At 35.4% G+C, this 18,703-nt stretch overlaps 3 protein-coding genes across 3 annotated transcripts; 1 reads left to right on the top strand and 2 right to left on the bottom strand.

The window, feature by feature from the left end:
- Positions 1–329: 329 nt before the first annotated feature.
- On the bottom strand, positions 330–6,437 carry syngr3a (synaptogyrin 3a). Its single transcript, XM_065265710.2, has 4 exons — positions 6,043–6,437; positions 4,753–4,987; positions 3,852–3,997; positions 330–2,130 (listed from the first exon to the last, which is right to left on the bottom strand). Exons 1-4 carry the CDS (start codon positions 6,280–6,282, stop codon positions 1,918–1,920), a joined length of 834 nt encoding a protein of 277 aa, XP_065121782.1. The 5' UTR covers positions 6,283–6,437; the 3' UTR covers positions 330–1,917.
- Positions 6,438–6,490: 53 nt separating this feature from the next.
- On the bottom strand, positions 6,491–10,024 carry gfer (growth factor, augmenter of liver regeneration (ERV1 homolog, S. cerevisiae)). Its single transcript, XM_065265810.1, has 3 exons — positions 9,657–10,024; positions 7,026–7,234; positions 6,491–6,917 (listed from the first exon to the last, which is right to left on the bottom strand). The coding sequence occupies exons 1-3, from the start codon at positions 9,867–9,869 to the stop codon at positions 6,755–6,757; spliced, it is 585 nt and encodes a 194-aa protein (XP_065121882.1). The 5' UTR covers positions 9,870–10,024; the 3' UTR covers positions 6,491–6,754.
- A 46-nt stretch (positions 10,025–10,070) lies between these two features.
- On the top strand, positions 10,071–13,889 carry drg2 (developmentally regulated GTP binding protein 2). The gene is made up of 13 exons (XM_065255443.2): positions 10,071–10,174; positions 10,414–10,513; positions 10,811–10,971; positions 11,046–11,135; positions 11,243–11,303; positions 11,394–11,484; positions 11,575–11,647; positions 11,750–11,840; positions 11,924–12,021; positions 12,100–12,265; positions 13,234–13,292; positions 13,449–13,502; positions 13,606–13,889. Exons 2-13 carry the CDS (start codon positions 10,450–10,452, stop codon positions 13,690–13,692), a joined length of 1,095 nt encoding a protein of 364 aa, XP_065111515.1. The 5' UTR covers positions 10,071–10,174; positions 10,414–10,449; the 3' UTR covers positions 13,693–13,889.
- Positions 13,890–18,703: the final 4,814 nt, after the last annotated feature.

Raw genomic sequence — 18,703 nt, 5'->3', positions numbered from 1 at the left:
TTTTATGAGGACAACTTTAAAGGCCAATTATTGTCCTATCCTAACAAACCATACATCAATAGAAAGCTTATTTATTCAACTTATACAGATGATGTATAAATGTCAATTTCAAAAAATTGAAATTTTGTGGTCCATGGTCACATTTAACAATCTATAACATAGATTAGATTTGGATAATTTTGCAATTGTATGCTTGGAACTAAAAACATCAGTGTTATCAAGCGACTGCAGCAATTAAAATGTCAAAAAAATGTGGCTTTCGGTAAAAGAAAGTGCTGAAAGCTCTACATTGTGTGACACAGTCATACAAGGTCAACATTACAAAGTGATCCACTCATGAAAAACATGTCTCTTTATTTTCATAATGTCTGACAACAGCAGTCTGAAGACGGTTTGATTGACAACAATAAATCATTGACAAGATGGGTTATATTGCCTGCAGATACAGTAAATTATGTAAGTTTCAAAAGAATCATGGACAAGGTCTCTGACGCATTTTTACTGCTGCAAACTTTGCACTTTGACCTTCAACGGGGCATAAAAATTGCCCTAAGTTCAGAGTAAAATGCGTTTCCTATTCGACGATTGCTCCACCTTCATATATGACTGAACATTGAGAGGTCATGTGATTTTTTTTTTTTTTGATGCCGTAGTTTACTTGCACAATTCATGTACCTCAGCATAGGTGTCCCACTTTAGGGCATTTCACCCCTTAGCATTAAATAAGCCATTTAACTGATCTTTAATAACTTTACAATTGCTCCTCATCTATAATACTACTTTCGTAGTGCAAATTTTGAACCAGCAAAACATACCTCAAATTTTCTGAAACATTAAGTAAAATTGGTCCATGAGGAATTTTAGGAGGAGTGCAGTGTAAAGTACAGGAAACACACAGACCCTGACCACTTCAACAGACATACTCCATTTACACATATTGAAGTACAATCACTAGTATTTTGTGTATATCTCTGAACACAGAAACATTACCAAAATTCTACCACATATCAGATGAAGCACCGATGGTCAACATACAGCTTTTTTTTTAAACGACGGACAACTGGTTGAAGGGTTTCATAGTCCCGAACACGTCGTTTTGCAGACCAGTGGCATTTATTTTAAATTATACTTAATTTTAAAAATGTACCAAGTGTTGTATTGTCAAAGTTTGTATATTAATAAAAGATTTCTTTTAAATGCTGATCATATCATTAAGTAGATATATTTTGGTGTTTATCAAATTTATTATGTCACATAACGAATGACTTTCAAAACAACATAAAACTCTGTGATATACATTTATCCTTAATAGTTTGATACACTCACACATCCTAAGCTACAGAAATCCACCCAAGTTAATCTGGATTTGTACTGTCATGACGCCTAGACAAAACACACTTAGTGCCATTACAAAATCAAAACACTGATGTTTATCTTTTTATACACCGAGATACCCTTTGATATATAAGATGCTTATCTACAGCAGAACTCAACCCTCTATAGGAAGACACCTCACTTAAGTCAATTTTGGCAGCTTTTAGTTAAAGATCCTTACAAACAGAACTTCCTTTAGTTGATTGATTCCATGCATCATATATCGCACTTTATATTCAGTCTTATGGAAACTGAATAAACAAGTTACTATTTGTGTTGCATGGCACTTCATAGCTCTCTAAATATAACATGCAAACATACTGTGTACCTATATAACATTGAAACAGATACCCCTCCATCAGTTTTAATCCAACTGGTAAATTAACATGTAATATTCCAAACAAAAGTAAAATCACAATCAACATATTCTTGTACAGAAGTTCACAGAACAGTACTACCTATGAACATTGTCACACCACTTCAGTTTGACCAGTGCCAACCATCCACACTGATTCAGACATTGCACGTGGAGCCGTCACCCCTCTAGTAAATTGGCACCTGGTAGGTTGGGGCGGCGTTGGAGGTTTCCAGGTTTTCAGTGAAGGGTGGGCTCTGATATGTATCGGTGGGTTCGGTGACTGGGACGGTGGGGTAGGGTTGGACGGGTGGAATGCCGTCAATCGTGTGTTCTGTGGTGAAGAGGGACATGTCGGTTCCTAGCATGTACTTCTGCACTGCTCTTACAGTCAAGCCAGCCTGAAAAACAAAGTATAGTACAAAGTTGTGTCTAATTCTCATTAATGAAACTATTTTGGCCACTTATATTGAAGAAAACAACCAATGTGCAATGTCTCTATGGGTGATTCTCACGAAACCATTGAAACACCACGGCACTAATGATTTTAGCTATAAAATGTGTAATATAGTAATATTAAAAAGCATCAGAATTAACACAATACTTTGTTCTACCTTGCACAATGTGTGATTTCAACATAAGAATTTATAATTTGTCAATTTTATCTCATTTTCTGCTGAAATTCTCATTACCGCAATGTGTCTGGCTGTGTTTGAACATGCGTTATGTTGTAATTTAATCAAATTAACACAAAAATATTTAGAAAAAAAATAAATGGATGTTTTTCTAGACTACTTTAGATGACAGAAAAAAATATTTCCTGAATATTCATGTATAATAATAATGAAGAAAAATTAAGAAAATGATGTGTCCATGCCTGATGTTCTCATCCTCCGCAACACTTTTTGAGAACAGTTTAAGCACACATACAGAATTTTAATAAAGTTTGATTTTGAGTGACCAAGCACATGGACCAGTTACTTCAAGATGGCTACCAGGTAGGATAATTTTTTTACAGTTAATTTGAAATATTGTCTTGTCAGAATGCTTACACGACATTTTGATTATCATTACCGCAACAGATGCTTATTAAATGTTAATTTAATTAATAGAAGCATAATACTTTGATTTTAATTGCATGTGCAGAATCTCCAAACTATGTTCTTTCAGGTTTGTCATGTCATTTTGAAAATATGTCGGTGTTGATGTTTTCTGACTGTTGCGGTAATGAGATTTTTTAGGACTAATTTTTTAAATTATGTTACAAAAAGTGTTAAATGATAGGTAAAAGTGTTTAAATTAATGTTCCCATTTACTCCAGACTTTGTTTTTCAATGTCTGGTGGGAAAAAAAGTAAATTTAAGCAATTTTTACATTTTCATGCTTGACATTTTTAAAACCAAGTTTTCGTGAGAATCACCCCTATACTGAAGTATTTAGCTTGGTACTTAATATTTAATTTGTATCCTTGCAAATAAATGTAGGCCAACATCGGATTTTAGAAATGTTTTAATGGCCATCCATATTTATTTTTCGATCTCTTTGTTAACATACAAACAGAAAATACAGGAAAGGTACGCGAAATGTAAAAACCACCAGATTTTTTTAGTACACAATGGCTTTTTCTGGTAGAAGTCAGTAATTAGTGTGACCTCTCTTGGCATTAAGCACACATTGAATTCTTCTGATGAGAATGAAGTCATTAGATCAGAAATTTGGGTTTTAAAGAGCCTGCAGGTTCCTGGATTGCTCAAGTATAAGGGAAGCTCACACTTAGGAGACACATTTTACTTTTGTTTAATAAATGCAGGAAAGCACCGATTTTTTTCACATTAGCACTAAACCACTAAACACTTCTCTTATCCTCTTTCACAGGCAGAAAAAAGGAAGTACTTCTATTATATGTTCCCAAATCCCCAAAGGGCGGAAGGCAGTATGTGGAGCAAGTCCATGTCAATTAGATAGGTTGTGATGTAACAACTTACAATGTACTAAAATGGACTGATAATCTCCATTTAAATACTTACAAAGAACTTAATTGAACACCAGTCAAGTAAAGGTTGTTTTTAATAAAGACAAATGTTTTAATTTCTATGTAGAGGTGCGATACTTTAGTTTTTACCCAAGTAAAGATGGAGAAGAAGGAGAAGGTAATAGCAGCCCTGGCAGCATCCGCTCCCTGGTTTAAAGGAAGCTCATCTGGAGTGGTGCGCTGCCATTGGTTGGCCAAAAAACAGAAACCGACAAACCATAAAAATGCCCAGAAACCTGTAATCATGCATGAGACATTTTAATTCAACAGTAAGATTTAATACAGTAATACTCTCAAAAAATATTTCAATAATAAAAATGATTATATTGCATGCCCTCTGTTCAAATTTCACCTTAATTCAATAAAAAAATACCTTTGCCACTATGTTTAAAGGGGACATATCATGAAAATCTGACTTTTTCTATGTTTACGGGCTATAATTGGGTCCCCAGTGCTTTTATCAGCCTAGAAAATGTGATCAACCCAGTAACTTAGTTTTGGTAAACCATTCTCTGCAAGCATGTGAGAAAAAATGGGTAATTGAAATTTGGCTCCCCTTGTGATGTCAGAAGGGGATAATACAGCCCCTTCATCTGCACTATCCAACCACGACACTGCCATTTAGCGCAGAGATCAGCTCATTCACATTTAAAAGGACACACCCAAAACGGCACATTTTTGCTCACGCCTACAAAGTGTCATTTTTAACTTGCTATAATAAATTATCGATATGGTACTTTGAGCTAAAACTTCACATATGCACTCTGGGGACACCAAAGATTTATTTCACATCTTTAAAAAGACTTGTGACATGGCCCCTTTAAAAGAAATAGGTAAAATTGTAATATAATTAGCAAAGCCATTAAAGACAATACTGTACTTCTACTCAAAAACATGGTATGTTGCTAAAACCCCAATAAATAAGTGACAACTTAGAAATATATAGCACTGCAGTCAGTCATCTGTTTTGGACTGCTCCTGTGGCGTTTACCTGAAAATCCAATGTCCAGCATTACTGCCTTCTTCCTGTCTTTAATGCTGCTGATTTGCTGGAACTTCATGTCAAGGATAAGGAAAAAAATACTGGCTATAAAGGCAATAAGCCCAATGGCGGTCCCATAGTTGCAAGCATTGTTGTTTTTGTTGAAAACACAATAGAGCCTCTCACTGCCATGGTTGACATAGCCTTCATTTATTATGGATCCAAACACCACCATTGAGAAGATCTGCAGTGGAAAAGATAATTAAGTTATTATAATGTGTGTTTCATGTGTGAACCTATTTTTAACGACTTCCCAAGTCATACCTCCGGTCACAATGAAATATGCAACAAACATACAGAAATAAGATCATTAATGCATTGTGCAATTCTTACTGTACTCAATATCTAATATTTATTTTGCAGTTCATGTGGGGGGAATAATTTTTAGGAACAACTTATAAAGCTTTTATTCTATTATAATAATATTTAATAAGGCACATGACATCATAATAATGCACTAGGTTGGTTCAGCTATGAGCCACGTGATGTATATTGTCTGATGCAAATAAAAGCAAATGGAAGTAACCGTATATGAGTGTATATAGTAATATGAGTGTATAGTAACAACCAATCAGAATCGAGGAGTCTGTCACTGTGTTTTAATGCACGGTTGCCTATCTAGACAGCATTGTTGACCACGTTCAGCATTATACACAAACGCCTGGACAAATGTTGTCTATGTAGGCAACTCAATTGGTTTTGAGACACTTTACGATGATGCTTACTGAAAACCTTATTGCATAATAAGAAAAAACGCTCGCGCATCATCCATGACATCAACGTCACTCGTTAAATTGCATCATTTAAGGAAAATATTTCACGCTTAATCCACGACATTTATCAAATGAAATAACTGAAATGAAAGGCTATGGCATATATGATTACAGGAACTGAGAAATCACAATACTAAATCCCAACAATAAATGAAACGACATTGAGATATATGCAGGAATTAACGTTTACATCAATACATTGTTTTTATTATAGAATGACTCACGCGAGCTAACGTTAATCTAGTCACGCGAGGCAACGTGATATTTTAACCAAAATGAAAAATCATCGTTCCGCTTATAGCGAACATTAGATCTTATTTAAGACTTTTTCCATTGACACATTTTCATTTGGTATCGCCTAACGAAAATGTTATGAATATGAAATTTGCGGATTTTTTTTATAGGCTACATCACACATGTCTGCTTTCGTCTGATATGATCGCTTTAACCCAAATAAAGCTCTTACCCATGATAATATTCTGAGGATGGTCTGCGGCTGTTGAATGAAGGCAATAGGGTCGAATGCAGCCCCGGCTCTTCCAGCGCCAAATGAACCCACTCCGTCCATTTTCCTCCTAATGTTATTCAGGCTATGGGCTGTGGGTCGAGGCACGGAGGCAGGCACACACATACACACCCAATGCCTGTCAGAGGCGTGCGCAATACCTCTGTGATGCTGTGTATTACATTGTCTCAACAGCAACATCTACCGACTACATCACATCCTCAGATGGGGTACCACTCACTTCATTAGGAGACCAGATTTTCGTTTTGTTGCTGATTATGGGACTCAATGCTGTTCAGTTTTAATTATAGATGCAAGATTTATTTTTCATCTAGGTGCAAGTAAAGATGACATCATTATTGGTGATGTATTGTATGTCTTGATATGCTATACATTCTTCAGACCTATAAACAAAACATTTTTTATTTTCAGCAGATCCACAAATCAATTCACAAGTAAATTCACAAACCTTTATCATTTACTGTTAGAGTTCAGCTGTATTAAGATGCCATTCATTTATAGACAGGCTTGATATTCAGTTAAAAATACCATACAGGCATTTGCAGCTATTTAACCTTTGCTCTTCATATTAAGGTAATAATTTAAGTATTTGCACTGTAATCTGAATATATTACAACTGTTAGATGACATGTCCACAAAATCCTGGTAGATATTAGTCACATGAGCCATCCTTCCAGCCATCTCTCCATCGCTCATCCACCCTGCTGCAGTCGAACTCTGGCTTGCCTAACCGAACGTTGATGCCATTGTGAAGACGACACAGCCACTGTGAAAGATTGTGCCGGGTACTAGTGTCCGGCCGATCTGTTTTCAGTCTGATAAGAAACAAGATATTCAAAACAGCTCATTCTATCCTATACAAGACAATGTAAACCCTATTAAAATGAGCAATGAACAAACGTTAAAAATACAATAAAGGGAACCTTGATCTCAGGTCTTCTGCACATTCGTCACATGGGAAAAACTTTGAGAAGAGGTTAAAGAACTGGGTCATGTCCTGTTGCTGTGATGCAGATGGGGTGTCTGGATAGTATGCTGCCATGGTGTGAAGAAAGGACCATGAGCTCCTGCCCAATTCCTCTCTATCCAGAGGACATTCAACTGATTTTTCAGTCTCTTTTGCTGTGCTCTCCTGTTCAATATGTCATGAGGGATTATTCAATAATGTGGACTGACAGAAAAGATATAGTAAATATGTAGCAGATTACCTAACATACCCAAGATAATTATTTAATAAATATTTTTCTTGAGTATCTTATTTATTAAAAAGATAAGGAATAATAAAAAATGTTTATTAGTATTAATATAAAATGTACATTCCAGTAACTTGTATTTACCAGACTTTTCACAAAACTACAACAGTAATACACATGGTACACAATGGTAAGTCCTAACAAGTTAAGTAAGGTTATTTATCATAAAAATAACCCATGTAGTATACTATATTAATTATTTACGTAAACTGTAGTAAATACAATAGTATAGTATAGTACAATTGTACTGTAGTAAGAAATAGAAGCCATGTTTCCATCCACATGTTTTTATCCGAATTAAGTGATATCGAATGAAAAATGCCTTATGGAAACAGTAAAATTCGATTGAATTTCATGAATATCGACTCAAAAGAAATACGTTCGATCTCATCGGATTTTATCTTGATCGATATATGGCTTATGCGATAAACGCTGATGGAAACGTTATTTGCCGAATAAATAATGATTTGCGATTAAGGTTTAGGTCATTTTATGGTTGTAACCCACACACAAAACAAAGAAGAAAAAGCTTTAGGTCCGCTCTGGTGGCACACATGGCGTGTGTCAACAAAGTCAGATGTAAGTGGACACACGACGAGACGAGATTCATTTAAAATTTAATTTACCAGAGAAAATAACGGCTATTTTAGAGCTGAAGATCTCAGATGGGGTAAAATCTTTGCCCGAACCCGACGGGTTCGGTCGGATTCGGGCTTCATTTCTAACATTTTCAACGGGCTCGTGCTCCGCCTTTGCACGGTAAATGAGCGGTCAAGTTCAATGCCGCTGGATGCCCTATCAGTAGCGCAGGACCACGCTGAAGCCATTTACAGTGGATTTAATAATTTCCTCAACAAAAATGTAGCCTAATCTTGGTGAGTAAAGGTTTTTTAATGTTTAACTACATACATAATTTAGACAGAGGATATAGACTAATGTTGGCATGCCGAAGCAAATCCCAACCTTTATCTTAATTTCGTTATTCTCAAATAACCATCTTATTCAGAATGTATTATCTTAATTTAATTCGTTAAGAAATTATTGTTTTTATTGGCATGTTGGCCTATTTATAATTTATTGCATATGCCTATTTAGAACGAGATGTTACGATGTTACAGAATACAGATGACTTATTTTTTTTCTTTGTTTCAACTTCCAAGTGACGTGTAGCCCAGTTAGTCATTAATATATAATGTTAAAACATGTGTAAATTACTCATTCTTGATAAAAGCTGTTTGCGTGCGCACATTGAAATAATATCTGCCTGTAAACGGGTTCGGGCTTTTAAAAAGCTGTCAATCTAAATGTGCTTTCGGGTTCGGGCTGCATTCTGTCGGGCTCCGGTTATTTCAGGCCTAACTTTTAAGGCACGATTACAGCTCTATTTTAGATAGCAAAAATCTAAGAAATGCCATAATTTATTAGGAACTCGCAAATGTCCAACAATGGTTATGACAAGACGTGGAACGTCCTCCGGAGTAAATGTAAGGTGCTCAAACAGCGCTATGTGTTTCAAAAAAAGAGAGTTATCTCGCAACGGTGCCGGAGGGAAAATAAAAGCAAATTCGACCTTGATGAGATGGATCCTCGGCCAAAGAACCCTCGTAGTTTCATTGGCTTCCAATATTAACAGCTCAGGAAAGATATTTGTCGTTACGTTAAGCATTGATCCGGACTATCATTTCACGTTAATGCCTCCGTTGTCGTCGGGCATTTACATGCATCTGCATCATCATAGCAATTTGATGTTAACGTCATTTTCTTATTATTATAGCTTGATATGTCGCTATCAGCTCAGCTGGCACATAAGCACTTATAACTTGTATGGCGCAATCCATTTTGTCTAGCAAAACTTTGTTCGCAAATGTTTGCTTGAATATTGTGCGATTCAGTGTGAAAATGAATGGAAACACCTTCAAATGTCTCAAATCAATTCGATATACCAATTTGATCGCAAAACAGCATGTGACGTCATTACGTACAGGTTTTTATTCGCTTTAAAGCCGTTGGATGGAAACACACTTTCACCCGCTTTATTCGCATAAGTTTTTTTACCGAACTTCAGATAATTCGATTGACAAGTGGATGGAAACTTAGCTACAGTTACGATTAAAAAAAAAACTAACGTTACGTATCTTGGAAATTTCACTACAGTTTACTATAGTATTGTTTTATGTATTGGGTTTCGTTGACATATTGATTTATCTGGGTCATGTACAGTCACTGTGACCTTAGATTCGTATCGTTAAAAAAAGTTACACTTCATGGTAGTTACAGGTGTTCAATGAAATGTCTCTTCACCTGCACAGGGACGGAAGACTTCTGTTTCTGTTGAGTTTTCATCCATGATTTAAAGTCTGTACACGCTCTGCACGGTTTCTTTGTCCGGTCTCCGCTAGAGGTCTGATCTTTACCCGTGCTGTCCTCCGGTGGTCGGCTGGTCACGGGATTTCGAAGACCCTCCATACCAGCGGGTTCATGTGTAGACGATTGCGACCCTGTAGCCGCTGCCATGTTTCCATTTGAATGATGCGCTCATTATAATCGGACCGATTGTTGAACGTTTGTCGGTCTCGTGTCATCGTCTGTTAGTTATTTGCTTAATTTTAACGTATCAACGAATATATATGAACACAATATAATTTATTCATCACGTTATTTTATTTACCATAATCAAAGATTCAGGTTCACCGTATAGGAACTAAAGTTCAGAGTTGTTTGTTTCTCGCCGTAGCAAATTCCATGCAGCGCTGTCTGTTGCCGGTCGAATGGTGACGTCATTAGCAGTGCATGCTGCTCACTTCGGGCTGCCGAAAACTGTAAATATCATAACATTTATTTGTTTTCACGACACAGTTGACTATATATAAGACTGTCTTATGCATTGGGTTTATAAGAATATTTTTTGTGATGCTGTTTGTTTGACAGATTAATCAACAGCAGTGTTTGATAAGTTTTCCATAAGTGTCTGCTAGCTTAGCATTACTGACAACGTAACCAGATGGTCTGTGTGCAGTTTGACTGACAGTCTTTTTTTCATGTCACTGTGATTTCCCAGGCATCACATTAGGGGACATATCACACTTCATTGACAATGGGGATTTTAGAAAAGATAGCGGAAATAGAGAGAGAAATCTCTCGAACCCAGAAGAATAAAGGTAAGAATTTAAATTGTGTTTTAATTGATCAACACGGGACTTTCCTTACAATAAATATATAACCATGGTTTCATTATAGTAAAAGTGTAATTACCATGTTTTTTGCATATTGTAATAATAATGGTTTCACTACAAAAATATGGTTGCTGTAACAAAACCATGGTTAATTTGTGTTAGTATACATGGTGTATGGGTTTAACTTGTAGTAAACCATGGTTGGTTTTTGTAAGTTGATTTAATACATCCTGTTTGCTGCTCAGAACTGAATTCACAGTCATTTATGGACTTGTTTTGCAGCAACTGAATATCATCTGGGATTATTGAAAGCCAAGCTTGCCAAATACAGAGCTCAGCTTTTAGAACCGTCCAAGTCAGCTGGAGCCAAAGGTGAAGGCTTTGATGTTATGAAATCTGGAGATGCTAGGGTGGCTCTCGTTGGATTTCCTTCTGTTGGCAAGGTAACGTGATGACTGCTACAGTATACGTTGTGATCATGTTTAGTTCAAGCTCTGATGGATGGTATCTTGTGTAGTCTACTTTCCTTAGTTTAATGACATCAACAGAAAGTGAAGCTGCTTCATATGAGTTTACCACGCTGACCTGCATCCCAGGTGTCATTGAGGTATCTGTTATTTTGACAGTTTTTCCTATCATTTTCCTGTCATTTTGATCATTTTTGATATTAAGGATATTAAGAGTTTTAAGTGTTTTTTTACTTTACAATTTTAGTACAAAGGTGCCAACATACAGCTTCTTGATTTACCGGGTATCATTGAGGGGGCTGCACAAGGTACGTCAATTTTCATTTGAAGTGTAACATGGATTTGCTTTGAAAAATAGTTTGTTGTTGCGTCTTGCATCATAATTTCTTTTCTTTCAGGTAAGGGAAGAGGTCGACAGGTCATTGCAGTGGCCAGAACTGCAGATGTGGTCATCATGATGTTGGATGCAACCAAAGGAGATGTTCAGAGGTCAGCTTTGGCTTGTGATCTTTGCTAAATGCATACTTTTACAATGTATCCATGTGTTTCAATAACACCTCCCTGTTTTTTTTTCTTCAGAGAACTTCTGGAAAAAGAGCTGGAGTCTGTTGGCATAAGACTAAACCGGTGCAAACCCAATATCTACTTTAAGGTGCACAAATGCATGGCACTATTGCAAGCATATATTTTTTTCTCTGGTTACATGCTTCAAACAATGTGTTAAACACATCTCCAAAACGTTCATGTTTTTCAGCCTAAAAAAGGTGGGGGACTATCCTACAATTCGACGGTTCCACTCACAATGTGCTCTGAGAAACTTGTTCAGCTTATTCTTCATGAATACAGTATCCTTCACTAACACTGTGTCAGCTTCGTTTTACTCTAATGTGAAAAGAGCAACACGTGATCTACCTTAACATAACTTCAGAAATCTTCAATGCTGAGGTTTTGTTTAGAGAGGACAGTACCCCAGATGAATTTATTGATGTCATTGTGGGCAACAGAGTGTACATGCCTTGCTTATACGTAAGTATACATTTTAAAATGGAGATTTAGTCTGATAAAAGGCTTTTTTTTACTTTTTTTGTTGTTGTGACATTACAGGTGTACAACAAAGTGGATCAGATTTCTATAGAGGAAGTGGATCGTCTTGCTCGTAGACCTAACAGTGTGGTCATCAGCTGTGGCATGAAGCTGAATCTTGATTATCTCCTGGAGCAGTTATGGGAATATCTATCTCTCATCTGCATATATACCAAGAAAAGAGGAGGTATGTTATTTGCCTTTTTTGGGAATTGAAAACCATGTACCTAAAAACTGAGATACTGCTTATTGTGATCCTGCAGCTCAGTTGGTGTAGAGGATTGTGTTAACAATGCAAAAGTTCTAGGTTTAATTCCCACCAAACACACATACTGATAAAACGATATATATGATTAAATGCACTGTAAGTCGCTTTGGATAAAAACATCTGCTAAATGCATAAATGTATTACATTTCTCCATAAATTTCTCTGTAAATGCTTTATATTTTTTCATGCAAGCAATATTTTGTTTATAAATATATACATTTAAATCAGTTAAAATATTTACAATTAAAAAGCTATAATTTTAAAGGGGACATATCATAAAAATCTGACTCTCTTCATGTTTAAGTGCTATAATTGTGTTCTATTTAACTTAGAAAATGTGAAAAAGATCAACCCTGTGACTTGGTTTTGGTAAACCATTCACTGCAAGCATGTGAAAAATCATTGAAATTTGGCTCCTATTGTGATGTCAAAAGGGGATCTTATTATAATCATACCGCCCCTTAATCTACACTATCCAACAACAGCACTGCCATTTAGTACAGAGATCAGCTCATTTGCATATTGAAGGACACACCCAAAAACGGCACATTTTTTGCTCACACCTACAAAGTGGCAATTTTAACATGCTATAATAAATTATCTATATGGTATATTGAGCTAAAACTTTACATATGTACTCTGGGGACACCAAAGATTTATTTGACATCTTAAATCTTGTGAAATGTCCCCTTTAAAGCAGTATGAATTTCTTGGCTATTCGACTTAATTCTTCTTTGGCAGGCTTTTAAATACGTTTTCAGTTGTTACATATTTCATATTAAAATACTGATTAGTATTTATATAAAAAATAAAATAATTTTCTATGCACCCACGCCTAATTTTTTCTTTCGTTTTATTTTAATTCTTATTTTATATTTTTTATGTAGAACGACCAGATTTTGGTGACCCTATAATCATGAGAAGAGGAGCATCAGTTGAACATGTGGTAAGTCTCAGTTTAGCTTTGTTGCCTGCAATATAATTACCAGTTAAGCTATTTCTGAATTAAAAGTAACACAGTTAAAACACATGAGAATTTAAATCCAGTGTGGGCAACACAAGCATGTATCAAATTCAAGAATGCGTTTCTTATTTGTTCCAGTGCCACAGAATCCACCGGACATTAGCAAGTCAGTTTAAGTACGCACTTGTCTGGGTAAGATTATACTTCCTACCCCTAAAGTGAAACGTGCAGCTCTTGTATTGTTTTTGTTCCGTACAGAGTTTCCCTAAAATTCTTCTTTCATTTTGAATCACAGGGAACAAGCACGAAATACAGTCCTCAGAGAGTAGGACTCACACACATCATGGAACATGAGGATGTCATTCAGATTGTGAAGAAATAAAATCTGGTCTTATAACAGAACATTTGACGCATGCGTAACAACATGTTTTCCTGTTAATATCGACAACTTTTTCAAGATTTGCTCAAGACTGAAATACAAATTTCATTATTTTGTTTATGAAAAACAACCTGATAATACTCATTAAAAGACATAATACTCAAATTATTGATTTATTTGAAGTGTTGATACTACCAAAATGTGTTCTTTATTCATTAATTGAATTTGACCCAAGTGTTCAAACATTTGAGACCACAAATATTCTCAAATGTTCCAAAAATAAAAGTTAAAAATCTAATTTAGACCTGGAAGAAGTATTACTCTTACACAACAACTTTTTTTTTTACAAAAATGTCAATAAAAGAAATAGTTTAATTGAAAATGAATCAAAAAATAATAAAAATTCTGCATGTTTTTTTTTCCGTTCACTAATCAAATGAGTAATTTTGTGACATTTTAACATCTTTGTATGTCAGATTAAAGATTGTATTTCAAGTTTCAAGTACAAGTTTACACAAATGTACCGCAAGTTGTCACTGGGGCTGTGTCTTTTCAAAAAGTGGGGCTGTTCCCTATTAAAAAGTACAGCTTTGCACCTAAGGATTTTATTTTAGTACCTCAGAGGTACATACTGGGACCAAAAAGAGCTTATTAGTACCTAAAAAAAAATTATTAATATCTCATAGGTTCATATTGGTACTAAATGTTTACATATCTGTACCTAATGGTCCATACAATTACCTTTTTAAAGGGTCATGCCCCACTGACAGCTAGGGGACATATTTTGACTTTTATCTAACAATGTAGGTCCTTAAGGTACGGTAATCTACCCAAAATTGTATTCTGGTTTTTATTCATGTAAAGGTACCAAACTGAAACTTAGGTGACCGGTACAGTTTTGTACCTTTATTTCTGAGAGTGTACATACTGGTACCTTAGGGGCACATTGGCACCTTATGCTCAGATCTCATTGGTCAACCGGTTTATTTGTAGAGAGAAAACGATAATGTTCAACAACGTGGTTGAATAAACACCTTCGCTTTTTCGCAACGAACACTTGCGCCGAATATATGCGGTCAATGAGGAATACCCTTTAGAGTACATACTGGCACCTCAAAGGTACATATCTGTAGCAAAATGGTACACATTTTGAAAAGGTACCATCCTAACGATAAATTTGGTACCTTTATTTCTGAGACTGTACTATGTGCAGTAAGTCATGCTGGGAATAAGATTGTTAGGGACATTTCCGCTATTTTTGGGTGATCTATTTTTCTTAAGATGTCAATTCCAACTTGAGTGGGTTATTTGAGTCAAAATAGGAATTACTATTTAATAAGAAATGTTTCTAATTTTTTCAGCTTTACTTTTACCCTAAATTGCCTTTCCATGGATTTTGCATGTTTTCCCTGTGTTATGAGTTTATTGCTGATAGTCCAGTTTAGGGATGCACCGATAGGATTTTTTTTTAGACGATACCAATACCGATTTAAACAGCCAACTTCTGGCGGATACCAATATTTAACACTTGTAAACAATACTATACAGTTGATCTATTTTCTAGTTTATTTCTGCATCAAATTATTTAACTGAACATGGATTGGATCTTATTAACATTCAACTGACCAACATAATAAGAGAGGCACAAATTAAGCTAAAACAAATATAATAAGACAACATGACAATGATTTTTTACATATAATGGATTTTTGTATGCAGTTAATTAATAAACAATTGGTATCGGCCGTTCTTGTGCTATTGCCGATATGCCAATGGTTTCAAATTCATCAAAAATCGTCCGATAAATATCGGCGGCCGATACATCAGTGCATCACTAGTCCAGTTTCCTTCCACAGTCCAATGACATGCAGGTTAGTTAAATTGGAGATGCTAAATACTCCTTTCCCCAACTTGAGTATAAACCGGTAAGATTAACAGTGATGCCATATACTTTATAAAAAAAAGTTTCCAGTGGTTCTTAAAAGGCAACATTTCTTTCTTACCTTTTTAAGATCTTTTCTGTGCCAAAGAAATGTTTGTGCCACAGAAAGGTCCTGTGGATGTTCAAGGATCTTTATGTAGCCAGAGAGCCAACCTTTATTTTTAAGAATGAAGCTATCTTGGACGTTTGAACCCCAGTTTATTTATGCCTGGTTTAAATATCCTTTGGTTAGGTACAAAACCCCTCATGATCAACAAAGTAAAATGTGTTTGACTCTGTGAATTATCTTATTTTGACTTCATATAAAATATTCCTTTAATTTTTAATGGTCTGTCATGGACCCAGTACCACATGAGATACTGTTTGAAAGCTTACACTCTCTACTTTCTGCAGATATGCATCAGTTTGAGATATGTTTTACTGTAAGAAAGTTATTTACACTTAATTTACACTGCCACCCCCCCCCCCCTTACAATTTTTTATATTACAATTCATTACACCTCAAAACTTTTATTTCATAATGCTGGAACAATCCCTCAGAAACACACCCATGTAAATAAGGGGTTGTTATATGGTGAGGTCTGCAGTGTATGGAACATGGTGACTCAGAAGCACTTTATACTCCCAAGATGTGGGCTGTTACTGTCTGTATTCATCTGAAAACCTAGAGCTGCCTGCTCTATTCATTACAGAAAACCAACATAATAGACAACATTAAATATGTATGCCGAGGTACTCGGGCTGTACAACACAACAGGCAAGTGTGGAGTGGGGAATTATCAAGCCGTTGGAAGGCTGTTCCACTTCAAGCTTGATGGCTCTTTGTGTAATTGGCCTACATTTCAAAGTGCTAAAATGAGAAGCAGGATGTCAAGAAACTGTTTTGGAATAACTTGAGGTTTGACGCGTCTACGCTGGACTTGTTTTGAATGAGTCTGGAGGGAAAGATAAAGGTAAGATTGCAGTAACAGTGCGATATTCTTGTAAATGTGACACTTGATGCTGAGGCCATATGGCACTGTGTGTGCTTCAGTTTTTTTTTTACTGTGATGCTTCATTTGCTGGTGGTGATGAGTAATTATAAGAGTTTTTTGACATCTGCTTTTACTTTTGATAACAAGTCTTTGACATGTTAAACAGAAGCGCTTTTCATTATTTGTTCAGCTTTAATGTAAGTTTTTTCAAGAGCGTAAAAGAGCCAAATGAAATAAACTGGATGCTAAATAATTTGAAAGTTTGCAAAAGTATCTGCTTCATTCTTAGTCACAATCACCTTGTAATTGGTCATCTCTGGGACTTTAAAAAGTTGGCTGGTCATAATCACCTGGTTATAGGTCAACTATAGAGGAGTTTAGGACAGTGGCTGGTCACAATCACCTGGTTAGGTCAACTAAGGGAATTTAGGACAGTGAAGTAACTTTGGAGATTCAGCATTGGCTTTAATATTTAAGAAAAGTTTTGCTTGTATACAGTTTTGACAGACGTCTCTTAATTTGTGAAAATTAAAATGGGTGTTTAGGGATGCAGCAAAACCTTTCTGGTTTCACAAGGAACTTTTTAGTGAATGTTTATGAGCAAAATGGAATCATAAGGCTCGGATGCTTTTACCAGCCACATGTCCTCATGAAATCTGGGCAACCTATACCCCCAGTTTCACAGACAAGGATCAGTGCTAGTTCGTTCTAGACTAAAATGCATGTTTGAACGGTCTCAACTAAAAACAACTTACACTGACAGATCTCAAAATATGCCATCGTCATGATTTGTCTCAAGATACACACCAGTAGGCCTTTGTATAAGGCATGTTTATAAAAGATCCTTAATCATTGTAATTTCACTAAAGTCTAGTCATGAGCCTTGAGTCTCTGAAACCAGGCCATTATTATGTTTACTTACATCAAAATACTAAAGAGCCATTCCAAAGAATTGTAATAATTTGTAAAAAGTTTTGTAAAAGTTTTTATTTAAAATTGGTAACCACTTAATCATAGATATAGTAACTAGTATAGATTTAGCAAATACATGAAATATAGTTGTATTTAATATGGAAATTCTAGTAATTTATCAAACAGATAACGTCAACGAAATAATAAGTTAACAGGATATTAAGATTGAGACTTTCAGTTATAGCTCCGACATCACAAAAATTTACAGAAAAGAGAAAATCTTTTTTTGGTCTTCTCATGGCTTTCAGAAGATCCAGATGTTGCAACTTCCTTTAGAAAATGTCTTGTGGAGTATTCCTAGTTTTTCATAGAGCCTACGGGAGCATATTTGAAATCCTAGGGACAGGATTAAAATGTGTATTTTATTATGATTTTTTTTAATGCTTAAAAAAAGCAAAGCAAAGATCGGATGGTCACACAAAAACATGCAATAAATAACTGAGAATATCTAAAGGATTATGGGTCAGTTTCCTGGACAGGGTTTATTAATCCAGTTATATTAGGACATTTAAGTATAGTTTTTAAAACCTTACAATAAAAGGTTTTTGCAGGTGTGCATCTTAGACATACAAAACAATATGTCAACGCAAAGTGTTTTCAAATTAAAGCAGCTCAAACATGCATTTTAGACTGGGACTAGGATAAGCCCTTTCCAAGGAAAACGCCCCAATATGCTTTATATTGGGAGGTATAGGATCTTTTTAATAACATAGTTTACATTAGAATATTTATTTTAGAATAATGTGCAGGACACTTTGCTTAATATAAAATGTATTTTAAAGTTCATTTTCTTGTAGGCTATTGTTGTTATACATAAATGTTATCGATTCGGTGGAATGGCTCAAAAGTTGTGTGATGTGACAAACTTAGGGTTTCATCACTGTAACATGTTGCTATAGTACAAATAAAAAGTACATTATAAGAATGAACAGAGTTTAAATGGTCTGGACACACATCCAGGGTAAGTGTATTGTTATCAGTGGGAAAACATATATTATTAAAGATTCCTACTTCTTCCTATTTATAAATTGGACTGCATTATTTCACAATTAGTTTATTCTTTTTTGGACCTCATTGTTACACTTCACTGCTTAACTGTAAGAGCAAGAGATTATATGCAAAATTA

Source organism: Paramisgurnus dabryanus, chromosome 3 (genome assembly GCF_030506205.2).
Source record: "Paramisgurnus dabryanus chromosome 3, PD_genome_1.1, whole genome shotgun sequence".
Classification (NCBI taxonomy): Eukaryota; Metazoa; Chordata; class Actinopteri; order Cypriniformes; family Cobitidae; genus Paramisgurnus; species Paramisgurnus dabryanus.
This window is presented reverse-complemented; position numbering and strand designations above follow the sequence as displayed.

What these genes read in the sequence shown, in the direction of transcription:
- syngr3a (XM_065265710.2), bottom strand. Translation starts at nt 6,282, where the DNA reads ATGTTGCTGTTGAGACAATGTAATACACAGCATCACAGAGGTATTGCG. An exon ending in GCTGGACATTGGATTTTCAG is followed by an intron (nt 3,998 to 4,752) that starts GTAAACGCCACA and finishes GCATGATTACAG; the next exon opens with GTTTCTGGGCATTTTTATGG. An exon ending in TCTTCTCCATCTTTACTTGG is followed by an intron (nt 2,131 to 3,851) that starts GTAAAAACTAAA and finishes TTTGTTTTTCAG; the next exon opens with GCTGGCTTGACTGTAAGAGC.
- gfer (XM_065265810.1), bottom strand. Translation starts at nt 9,869, where the DNA reads ATGGCAGCGGCTACAGGGTCGCAATCGTCTACACATGAACCCGCTGGT. An exon ending in AGTCTTCCGTCCCTGTGCAG is followed by an intron (nt 7,235 to 9,656) that starts GTGAAGAGACAT and finishes CATATTGAACAG; the next exon opens with GAGAGCACAGCAAAAGAGAC. An exon ending in GCAGAAGACCTGAGATCAAG is followed by an intron (nt 6,918 to 7,025) that starts GTTCCCTTTATT and finishes GTTTCTTATCAG; the next exon opens with ACTGAAAACAGATCGGCCGG.
- drg2 (XM_065255443.2), top strand. Translation starts at nt 10,450, where the DNA reads ATGGGGATTTTAGAAAAGATAGCGGAAATAGAGAGAGAAATCTCTCGA. An exon ending in CATTGAGGGGGCTGCACAAG is followed by an intron (nt 11,304 to 11,393) that starts GTACGTCAATTT and finishes CTTTTCTTTCAG; the next exon opens with GTAAGGGAAGAGGTCGACAG. An exon ending in TTAAGTACGCACTTGTCTGG is followed by an intron (nt 13,503 to 13,605) that starts GTAAGATTATAC and finishes TTTGAATCACAG; the next exon opens with GGAACAAGCACGAAATACAG.